This window comes from Pezoporus occidentalis, unplaced genomic scaffold (genome assembly GCF_034315485.1).
Source record: "Pezoporus occidentalis ecotype Australia unplaced genomic scaffold, CSIRO_AGI_Poc_V1 ctg145, whole genome shotgun sequence".
NCBI classification, from domain to species: domain Eukaryota; kingdom Metazoa; phylum Chordata; class Aves; order Psittaciformes; family Psittacidae; genus Pezoporus; species Pezoporus occidentalis.
Window position 1 is genome coordinate 899,275 of NW_026913263.1, and position 12,148 is coordinate 911,422.

Sequence of the window (12,148 nt, forward strand, 5' to 3'; positions counted from 1 at the left end):
CAGCTGTTTTCTTCCTGCGACAGCTTCATCAGCCTCCACTTTCTACTCCTGTAAGTTAACGACAACCCTGCAATTACACCTAGGAAGTATGAGCAGTGGCAAGGCAGAAATGCCAAGGCCCTACTGTCCCTCCACAGAGGATTCTGCACTGAGGCCGTTTATCAACATTCCTAATTTTCTTGTCCCTCTTCCATAACTGTTTTGGCTGGATGATTTGCTCTGAAATCTCATCTGGAGCAGGTTTGACTGGATGGTTTGCTCTGAGATCTCATCTGGAGCAGGTCTGGGATCTGTGTGGCACAGTTCAGGTTTTACAAGAAATAGCAGAAAAAATTCCTCTGAATATTCTCATCCCTGCAAATATCTCCAGGGCTAGGAAAAGATCTTTCTATTCTTGCCAATTAACCAAGCACAGTTTTTATCCTTCCTTGTTGGGTAATCTTCTCATTAGACCATCTTTGGAGAGAATAGTGGATTCTCTCTGGGCTGCTGGCAGTTTTACTTAATTGCATATTTAACTTTTTATTCAGATCTTGAACGCATAATGATGAGAAACACATACATGCAAGCAGCAAACTATTATCTGCCATTTAAACTCCTTCAAGAACTCACAAAATCTCAGCATTTCTGTCCCTTTCAGAAGAAAAGTGCAGACATTCCAGAGCTGGACCGGTGAAGATGACAAACACATATACATAACAATTTAGTGATACATTCACCACTCCTAACAAAACTCCAGTTTGCGAACAGGGGGGTACTTTGGTCCTTTATATATATTAAAAGTTCTGAGAAGAGCCAGCCAACTCAACCAATGCTGAACAGAAGCTAGTATTAAGAGGATCTGCTGTAGGTTCCTCCTCTCCACCAGGCATAGGACACTCTCAGGGCACAGCAACATTAGTCCTCTTATCCTCCCCACCCAACTCTAAGAGACTAATTAAGTAGATGCTACCATCCATAGGGATTTATTTCCTATTTGATCTCAGAGTTACAGAATTTGCTCCGGAACACACTTGTTACCACTGGATTGTGCTCTGGAGAAGCAACTCCATTTTAAAATGCTTCCAGCCCTTATGACTGTAAAACTTTTGAAGTATGAATGGTCTATAATTAGCAACAAACCCACTGAACTCTTCAAAACAGGAGAATGGCTTCAGTATTAGCTATTATCCTTCATCACAGTATGCCAAGTAGAGAAATTAATGTTGATAGCACTTCAGACAGATCTGATTAACGGATTACCTCAGAGTTGTAAAAACCTGACATTCCCCCAAGCAGGCGTAAAACCCCAGTGGTTCCAGTCTGTTTACCAAAACCTCCAGTATCCCCATGACAAACTGAGTCAGCTACGTGATGCCAATACAAAAACCAGTGTCATAAAGAAAACGAGTGCTGGAAACACGTGAATTAATCAGCATGTTACCATATTATAAGCTTTCCTAGTTCTCTGTTAAAAACCTATTCAATACACAAAGCTACCAGGTATTTCCAGTTTGCTCCATCACAGTTCAAGGGCTTTGCTGGGGATAGTCGTAGCTTAGTAAAGATAAGACTCTACCCAGACCCTGACAGACCTCTTAGGTGACCACTAACAGATTTGTTCTGCTGTCAGCAAGCATGGACTGTGAGGTTTAACAAAATGAAGGGTATCCAAAAGCCTTCTAAACATCCCAATTAATCAGGTTAACACCAGCAAGGACTTGGTAGCTTTCTTTAGGAATTCCCATGACAATTACTTCAGCTGTTTTTTAGTCTCACCATACAGAACCACTCTGGTCCACAACTGGGCTGCTTTTTTCCTAATGATATGGTTTAAAGGCATCAGAGAAGTCTTCAAATTTAAAAGCCACAGAGCAAAAGGCAGGTAAGCTTTATGTTCTCTACAGAATGGTTATTGCCCCATTTATTTAAGTGGCACTTATCACCATAGATATCTACTAAACTTCCTTGGCATATTGGTGTAATCAGTGCTTTGCCAGGTAATAGCCTTCTGCAAAGGGATCACAATAATAAAGAGGAGAATAAGCAAGTAAACAACTAGAAATGCCCCTTAAGAAAAGTCTTCAAAGGGAGGAAAGCCTGAAGACAAATGAGCATTTAAACACTTCCCCATTTAGGGCTATTTCATTGCACAAGATCCAAAATAGTTTCCTTCCCAAGTATTGCATAATATGTTCATTCAAAATGTAGCAAGTTTTCTCACAGAACACACGACACTGCTCTCTCCTCCGCTTTTTTTGTCTCATAAATATGAACACGAGAAATTCACAGCTGATAACATTCTTCTGGAAACTCACACAGAAAATTCTGGAAAAGACTCAAGTATGCATTACAGCCCTATAAGTAATGGCAAACGTCTCCACATGGTCAAATCCTTCAAGCAGCGCTCTGTGAAAAGGAAGCAACAGAACAAGTAGCTTTTACAGGGCCTTGGGAATGAACTCTGGCCTCCAAACTGGAAATAAAGAAATAAAGAAAAAGCCTACATACCTTCAAAGCACATTTCTGGCCTGTCTCCTTGTTGAAACACTCCAGTACCTTGCCATTGATTCCTAACCCTAGCACCCGTTTGGAGAGTTTGTAGTCATCTGTAACTGCATGTTTCTTTATCTCTAGCTTGACATGGGCCTCTCCTCCAGGCAAGGCTTTCACGCTGCTCTTGCTATCCACGTGACTCTCTGGCTGCGATTCCTGTTCACCTTCACTTTGTTCCATATCAGGGAAGAGTCTGAGATGGCAGCGATACCCAACAGATTCCCTGTAGGGTATCCTCAGCAAAGTCCCTCCTCTCAGCTGGTCAAACCAAGTGCTTCAAACAGTCCATCTGCTGGCCATTTAGTCCTGAGTGAAAATGTAAATGGGTATTAGCAACTGATGTCAACTGATCATTCTTGCACCCAACTGCTTTTCTCTCTCCCTCTCTTAACAAGATGACCAGGCTCTAGAGAGACCAGAAATGGAGGTTCACCTCAGGAAAGCATACTTGGTTTAGTTTTACAGACCAGTCACCCTCATTCCAATACTCACACACACATGTATATGTATCTCAGTCTGAAGTTATACATTACTTCTTTTACAGCAACAAGTGTCTGTGCTGAGTGGTGAACTAAGGTCTCAGCTAAGCTCTGTATAACACAACAGAGATAACCTCTGATTCAACGAACTTATAAACCTGCACCAACAACTTGTTGCCTCAGCATTTTAGGGAGAAACCTCCACAACAGTCCCCTGCCTCATCCGAGTTACACAAGAGAACCACAAATACCTGGGTTAAACCCAAGAAGGGCACTGCCTGGACAGGTATCAGGCCTGATGCTGGGCCAGCACTTACCAAATCTCCCCGCTCCATAGAGCGCGGGGCAGGTGCTGCATTACTGACGGGACCATCAAACCACCCAAGGAACTCGGGTATGTGGAAATAGAGCGGCATGGCTCCCAGAGGCGAGGAGCTGCCGGACACCGCTGGGGACCAGCAGGCCCTGACCTCTCCGGACTGCAGCCCCGGGGGAGGAACCGCTGCCAGGGCCTCCGAGCCCCGATAAGAGGGCTGAACCACGAGCAGGCGAGGCAGCACGGGGAGCCCGAGGCCGCTGCTCACGCCGAGGGGCCCGAGGCCCGCCCCGCACACCGCAGCCCCGGACCGGGGAGCAGCAACTCCAGCGAGGCGGCTCCCTCAGCCCCCTCTTGGCGCGGCAGAGGAGGGCGGGAAACCCTGAGGTGAGGTGAGGCGAGGCGAGGCGAGGCGAGGCGGGCCCCGCGGCGCGCAGGGGGGAGGCGGCGGAGGGGGACGGCCGGGGTGGTAACAGGGGGGCCCCAGCGCTGGGCCCGCCGGAGCACGGTTACCTGCCTGTGGCGGCGCGGCGCGGCCCCAGCCGAGGCTTCCCGGTGCGGAGTCCCGGAGGGCGGGGTTTGCCTGGGCCCGCCCCGGCGCCCTGGGCAGGTGCGCGCCGCCTCCCCCCTGCGCTAAGGGGAGCCTGCCTGCGGCGGGGCCCCGGCAGGATCGGTCCCATCCCGAGGGAAGCCGGCGGCTCCCTCGGGTTCGGGCCGGGCCGGGCCGGGCCCCGGTGGGCTGAGGCGGGGGGAGCGCGAGGCCCCGGGCGGAGCTGCCTCGTCCCCGCGGCTGCGTGGGGCAGGACGGGCGGTGCCCGGGGACGGACGAGCGGGTGGTGGGGAACGTGGTGGTTTTAAGGCACCGGCCACGTCGCTCATTTACCGGGGGAAGCGGCCGGGGACGGAGCTGCCTCGGCGGCCCCGAGTTTGTGCCGCAGCGCGCCCGCGCGGTGACAGGGAGGGAGGCGACGCCAGGCAAGGCAAGGCCAGGCCAGGTCGGGAGCAGCGCCGGCCCCGTCCCCGCGCCATCCTTTTAGGAACGGGAAAGGGCCGACACGTTCCCTCTGAAACCTGTGTCAAACGGTGAGGCTGTTGCTATGGAGCAAAGCCCAGAGAGTCGATACTGGACACACTATGATCCTTCATGCGCTGTGGCTACCGAAACAACCGGTGCTGTTATTAAAGGCGACCTTTTCTGCCAAATAAGCAGTCGGTATTCCTTGGGAGCTTCTGTATGCACAGTCAGGATATTGAAAGTGATGGTTCCCACAGCAACTGTCGCTCCTCACTGGTGCACAGGGTGCAGTTACAGGGATGTGAAGCGCTGAGTTTTTCCTCCATGTGAAGATGAGTCATGTGTTGAAATGGAGCTGTGTTTGTATCACTGGATAGAGCTTAAAGTTCACATGCTTTACAAGTTAAAAATACATTCGTCGTTTTACATAACATAACGGCATCTGGAGTTCTGACGGTTAGGGAAATAATTAAAAGGGCTAATGAGTCCTTTCTCCAAGGAATAAAAACTAGTTCAACTTAGCAGGATGCAGATCTGCAGCATATTGCCACGTGATAGGATGCTACCGCTATTCTGCCTCAGGTTTCCCTCCCAGGCGTTCAGCAGTTCAGCTACTGAAGAGCCTGGTCCCCTACTTCTGTTCACCTATTCTGGGCTAATCAAATCCCAGAGGAAACCAGCTATTTCCAGCCTTTCCTTCTCAGGTTTGGCTTCCAGCCTTCTTAGGCTTTGCACCACCTCCCACTGTGACATCTCAGGGAAATGTATACGTAACTGTAAGCTCCCAGGCTGCAAACCTTCAGTAGCACTGTTCTGCAGTCAGCAGCTTGCTCTTATTTCCCTTCCCACGGCTTCTGTCTGTACCGGCTGGTTTATTTGTCCTGGAAGGTAATTCCCTTCTCTTTGCAGGAGGTAACTATAGTCCTGTAGCCAGCTCTCAGTCACTGGGAAAACTTCTCAATCTCCCAGATCTCTTCTGTATTCTATAATTTGAGAAATACTCACACTGATGTGTAAGGTCCCATGCCCACCCCACTTCTGATCTTCCCCTCTAACTCTTACGCAGAAGTCTATGGCTGACCAAAGCAAGCAGAAGTTACAATGACCAGCACACTGGAGTTTAGCAGAAGGTAATTCATGGTCCTATTCTGGGAAATATTAAACACTGAGAAAAATTCCAAACACATGTCTACCCAAGGGGTTGCTATTTTTTACAGAGTGTGTCAGAAGCAAGGAATTTCATTAAGAAATTATGACTCTAACTATTACAAGAATGAGTTCCTACAAAATTAGCTTTGCCTAGAAAGAAAGGAGGAAAGATGAGGGAATAAAGGCAGGATTCTTCCATGTGAAGATACTTGGTTCTACGTGTCTCCGTTACAAACAGTCTCCCACTCAGAAGAGTTCAACTGGTAGGATACAAAACACATTTTTCAAGTCACTGCTGGAAACAGTACCTTACTGAAAGCTGTGCTTGTTTGGGTACACTGCTCAGTATTGTCTGTATATGCTCTTAACAAAGTTCACTGTTTTACCAGGAACCAGTAATAATTTAATCAGGGCAAAGACCTTAAAATTCCAGTGTGAATCATGGTTAATAAGGCCTTACAGCAACCCTCTGCTAATTTCACCCACCATAAACTCTGAAAAAGCCTTCCCAGCACCAGCCCAAGGATCAAACAGCCTCACTGTACACCAGGATAACCACAGCTGAGGAACAAAGAGCAAATATATTCCCTTGCTTTCTGTGTGCATTTTTTGTCTTGGATAGGCTGTCCAAGCACAAGACATACCTCTACCCCAGGCAAAACACAAATATGTGCAGAAAACCTCTAAAACTGCTGACTGACAGTTTTTCTCAATATCAAAAGTCTTTTTAACAGAGTGTTTTCACAAGTGACAAGATGCAACCTGATACTGTAACAGCCAAAACCATCCCCTGCTCTTGTGCTAACTTCAGAATCTCTGCCACCGGACATCTCCCCTGCTCATGCTCAGCTGATACTGGCTATTCAGAGTTACTCTATGCTGGGCAGCCCCAAGGCAGCCCGGTTTGGGTGCTGCACCAGTGAAATGACTGCTACAGTGACCTGGTGTGGCATCTTAGGGGACTGGACCCGCAGACCTGTGCCAGGTACCTGCTCTGAAGTTCCCACACTCACAAATCCTGGCCTTTGCAATCCACGCGCAGTTTGCACAGAGCCGAGAACATTCCTTTGTGCAATGTCCTACTCTTGAGCTGCTTAAAGTGTTATAATTCCTAACAAGCCCTGGGAAGGGCCAAGCGTTCTGGGTCCAGGCACACAGCTTAGAGTTAACGTCTGGGTTAACCACTTCACCCCAACACCTCTGGCATCCTAAAGGCAAGCAAAGTGGCCGCAGCTGCCCCCTGGTCTGGCTCCTCGAGCGTTGCCCACAATGTCTGCTTTAAATGCCACCTTTACATCTCCCCAGGAATTACATCTCATAAGATCAAAAACTTACACCCGTGAATCCTGCAGCTTCTCTCGTGCTTGTGGCAGGTTAAGCTGTGTTAGCATCCTTTGGACATACTGATGGAGGCCATGCTGACAGGCCCACTGCAGCTGACTGAGCCAGGGGAATTTTTTCATTGAAAAGAGGCTTTTTATTTATTCACCGATGTTTGCTTTTTGAAGCTTAAAAGAACTCAAGCACAGTACTATTACAGGGTAACAGCCCACTGTGTCAAAAGTCACAAAAATCCTTAAACCGGAAAATTAAATATTAATCCTGGTTTTACCAAAAATTCCCACCAGCAACAACACAAAATAACTTATTTCAAGAGTGAATTTAGTAGCTCAGCTGTGCCTGCCTTGCCCCAAACTAGAAGAGTAGCTCATAGGAGAAAATAACCAAACAATAAGACCCTAATCTTGGAACAAGATTTGAGGAAGCAGCCCCTTTTCCCTAAACTAGTGTGTTAATCAAGTGCAGCATTGTACTACAGCCAGCACTTTATTCCTTACTTCATTGAATCAAAGACTGGTTTGGGGTGGCAAAGACCTTAAAGCTCATTCAGTTCCAACCCCCTGCCATGGGCAGGGACATCTTCCACTAGAGCAGGTTGCTCCAAGCCCTGTCCAACCTGGCCTGGAACACTGCCAGGGATGGGGCAGCCACAACATCTTTGGGCAACCTGAGCCAGTGCCTCAGCACCCTCACAGTAAAGAACTTCCTTATATTGAATCTAAATCTCCCCTGTCCAAGCTTATAATGTACTGGAAATCACAGATACTTGGTTTACACACAGAAAGCACTACTGTTGAAATACAGCAGGTTAATTTTGGCTATCCCACTGGCTATTGTCACTGCCTTTTGAACATGCTGTAGCAATTCAACAACAGCAATATCTGGTTTCAGAGACATTTCAGACTTTCAAATATCATGTTTCTTAGCAAAAATGAAATGAAATATCTGAGTTTGCTGTCATCTGGAGAGCTAAGAAAGCTGATGTCATCAAATTCTTTAAGGGATAGCCTATTTTGGAAAAGTAATACTGGAAAGCTACAGTTACCTAAGTTTACATACAGAACTGATTTGCATGAGGTCAGTCCTTTGATAGCAGTGTCTTGTGGAGATCAATATCAGCTATAATAACAAATTATCACCATCAGCTGAAAATATTGTGACTTGTTTTTCTGAAACATCCTTTCTCTGAGTAATAGCTATTTATATTTTTCTGGCGTTATGAGAAATCCACTCTCTGGGATGTGTTATATAGATGTCACCAAAGAGAAAGTCCTTTGTATTGTCAGGTTAAAGTGAGGACACAGCTTTGTCTGACTGGGAGGCTGCAGTCAGACAAAGCTTATTAAATCTCTCAGGAAGTTCTTCAGACTGCGTCTGTGACACTAAAAGAAAGGAAGGGCAGCTTTACAGAACAATATTGTGATATGAGGGAGAAGAAAAGCTTCTTGTAGGATCTTCAGTGTAGTCTGTCATGTACACGGTGGTCTTAAGAGAGACTATGTACATGTTTTTCTCCTGCCTTGCAGTTCTGCTCTGGAGATGTCTGCCTCAGACTTATAAAGTCAAGAAAGAAGGGGGGGGGGGGGGAGAGAGAAAAGCTCAACAGCAGGCCACAAATTGAAACAGTTTCTATCATGCAAACAACTGGGAAAGCTCAACAGCAAACAGAGCAACCTCTTTTCTCTCCACAGCTGAGGTAACACCAGCTTATAAAGTTCTTTCATAGGCAGTGATGTTTACGTCATGCTTTGTGATCACCAAACTAGAACTACCTCTTTTTTATTCCCAAATCCTCTGCCCTGACCTGGGATTATAACATGGTTTCTAGGAGGAATTACAAATTGTGGCTATGAACCAGCTGCCAGTGGAGGAAAGGGAAGTCTCAAGAGCATCAGTCTCACTATCTGGAGAGCATGTCCTGATACCTCAGTTCCTCAAGATCACTTCCTCCCTGTAATCCCCACATACTCACCAGGCATTTTTCCACAGAAATACAGGTGAGGCTAGAACAGTTGCTTTTATAATCCTGGACTCAGACAACTTATTGCAGATACCTTGTCTTGCTTATCACAAATGTTTTGGGAGGCTCCAATCCCTGCTCCTCTACTAAGAGTTGCTGCTCAGGGACCCCAGAACAGAAGGAGCTCTGGGACAAGGCTTATGTACAGAGGGAGTCAGGCATTTCCTGAGGGGGTTGGACATTTCCATTTCAGCAGAGAGAGAGAAAAATAAAACGGCAGGGGTTTTCATAAAAGTATCATAAATCAAAAGATCAGAAGTTTTCCAATCTATCTACAGAAGATGCTGCTTAATTTTGTGCTGCAGTGGAACACAAGAAATTGATCTCTCATTTGAAAAATATCCTGCAGCTAGTGGTATGACAACAGTGTCTGATAGTCCTGGGTGGCCTTTCAGGCCTCTCAGGAATGCAGTTTTTGCAGAAACACACCATTTAATACAGGCAGAAAAGTCTCTAACATAGAAGCATCTGTTAGGGACTGCAATCATCTTCTAGGCCACCACATGCCAGCAAGCCTAGGGACAATGAATACAGAGAGGTCCTTACAGGAACACCAAGGTGTCTGTAGTCTGAAACGAAGCCCATTGCTGTCCCACACTTCCCATGGAACCAGCTCAGATGCGGCCGCCTCCATGGCACAGCTCACCCACACGCTGGAGACCTGTCCATTACTCCACACCAGGCTAGGAAATCAAAACCACACCAGTAAGTTCATCACCCGTGTGTCTTGATTACAGAAATTGCTGTGCCCTACTCAGCAACCAGATGGTCCATCTAAACAAGGACAGATGCTTATTGCTGTAATGTGTGTTGGGTCGCATGCTACTCCTTACATCACCACACGGGTGAGGGTCAGAGATGGCTTATGGCCACACAGCAGCCAGAGGGGCAACTTTCACTCTTTCATATACAAGCTTATAAGAAAGGCAAATCTAGTCCTCGAGACAACTCTCGAGAGTTACGATTTTGGATGTTATTTTTCTTCTTCACCAACTCTAACACGGTTACAGAAACGTGCAGCTGAAGCAGCGTGACCTGCCCGGAGTGGGAAGGCGACTCTGGCCGCCTGCCTTCTCAAACACACATTCATCAGTAGATGGTGCTGTTGTGTTGGTGAACTTCCGAAGGGACTGCCTGGCTCTCGATTTCTGGATTTTCCTACCTCCCTGACTCTATCCTGGGCTTTCTTTGATGCCTTTCACAATAAAGCCTATCACTCAACGGCATTTCTTGTTACTGCCTCTGCCGTCTTCTAATTCTTCAACACTGAACCCTGAAGAGCCATTTAGACCAGTATAAACTGGGTTTAAACAACCAATTTGTTGAAATGGCAGCAATTTATATTGGCTGTGCACAGGTAATCAATGGCACTAACAGTGGGGCATGGGCAAAGCAGGCACACCGTTCTGTTTCCTACTTAGGGCATTACCAGTGCGTGAGGAATGCCAATGAGGGGCAAAACGGTTAGGCAGAGTGATGAAGTATTACTGAACGCTCCTGACTTAACCCCCATCACTAATTCTGTCGATAAAATAACCCAGACATTAGCCTGAATACTGGTTTGGGCTGGGCCCCTAGAAAAGTTTCCAGTGAAAATGAAAGCTCCTTACATTAATACTCACACCCACCAGCTACTTCAATTTAATGGTCATCTTTCAGGACTCGCGGGAAGAGCAGCATGGATCTATTGACTGCAGGGGGAAGCCACTGCATCGGAATGCAATGCATACTGAGCAACGTAAGGTCTGCACTGGTATGAACACCTACACTGCTTCCACGGAGCACAGATACCGAACTGCTGACCGAGCCCCCCTTCCCATGCGATGTTTCCGCTGTAAGTCAGCGTTGTGTTTCTTGCTCCCGACATACAAACGGCTACTCCACCCACAGCACAGAGCCCGCACACAAAGGCTTCTCCAGAAGATCACTAGATGGAGCCAATTCTAAGTACAAAAGCAAGTAAAGCTCCCTTCTCAATGGCTGCTCTGGGCTGCAGTCCTCCTGCCTCAGAAACACAACAGCTGAGATCTCTGTGTCTCCTCCAAGGCTGAGGACGAAACACCTGAACATGCAGGTTAACTACAGCTTGCGGGAGGCAGCACCCACTTCCTACTCTCTAGGCTAGATAGCTCTGTTCACATCCATTGTGCTGCTGCACCACCAATACAAGGTTTTAAATCCCTCTGAACTGAGACAGGAAGGAGCACCTCCATGCAGGCATCCCCCTGCAACCCTGAGCCAGGACTACGCCTTTGAACGATCTTTTGACTGTTGTGCTTGCATAGGGCAGGTGAGGACTGAAATTCCTCTGCCAGCTCCTCACCTCTCCTGTGAATTTACCCATATCCAGATGAAGCATGAGCTGAAGTCAGCCTCAGGCTGAGACACAAACTGGTCGGGGGGGGGGGGCATGCTTGATGACATTCCCATCCCACTGGACAGCTCTTAGAGGGCCCTCAGCCCCTCTCTTTGTACAGCTCGGTACTGGCAGTAGTGCTTGTTACAGCACTGCCCCTGATGTAGTAAAGAACAGAGATGGAAGCATGCAGAAGGCTAAACAGCAGCTAAAGGAAACAGCAGGAGCCAAAGGCTGAGTAAGGAGCTGAACTTAGGCTTCCCGCTCTCAGGCTCGTGTCTGGCCTGTGAGAGCATCCTCTGACACTTATCCTTGCCATCACCTTCCCCTCTGTTCCCACCCCATCCACTTTGGTTCTGAACAGCACAATGACTAGTATTTCTAAATATTCAATCTACTTCAGTGGAGGTGACAGGCACTCCACTCTCACACTCTCTCTGCTCCCTGCTATGTGAAGAGGTGGCACCCCATGGCAGGGAAAGAACAATCACGTTTCTGTTATAAAGCATTTGGAGAGGCTCAACAAGGCTATAAGCAACTGAAATTCTTCCCCTTGGGTTACCCAGCTCTAACTTGACAATGACTTATGAACGCAGGACAAACTGGTGGGGGTGGTCGAACCTTTCCCAGGAGTCTGAAATCCAAATCCACAGGGGATTCCCGGATGACCAAGGCATGAAAGCACCGTGCGCAGTGTGACAACCTCCCTTGTTTACCGGAGGGGGGGCTCAGACCCTGCTCTCAGCCCCACAGCCACCACCTCCCTCAGCACCCAACGGCGCAAACGTTCCCATGACCCAGGGAGGCGCTGCGGGTGCGGGAGGATGCTGAAACCGGCAGAACAAAATGACAAACAGCACAAACGCGTTAACCCGCATGGGAGGGGTAAAAACAAACGCGTGTGAGCAAGGGGACTGCGGGGAGCGCGGCGTGCCGA

General features: G+C 47.8%; 1 protein-coding gene across 4 annotated transcripts in view; it reads right to left on the minus strand.

Moving 5' to 3' along the window:
• Positions 1-12,148, minus strand: part of MAPKAPK3 (MAPK activated protein kinase 3) — a 114,077-nt gene that overhangs the window by 45,800 nt on the left and 56,129 nt on the right. For 3 of the 4 annotated variants that reach the window (XM_062610188.1, XM_062610189.1, XM_062610190.1), the window contains one exon: positions 2,491-2,841. In XM_062610188.1, coding sequence (XP_062466172.1) covers positions 2,491-2,715 — 225 coding nt within the window. In that variant the 5' untranslated portion in view covers positions 2,716-2,841. Of the gene's footprint in view, positions 1-2,490; positions 2,842-3,843; positions 4,155-12,148 lie in introns of those variants that run through there. The other variant, XM_062610187.1, reaches the window with a different exon arrangement.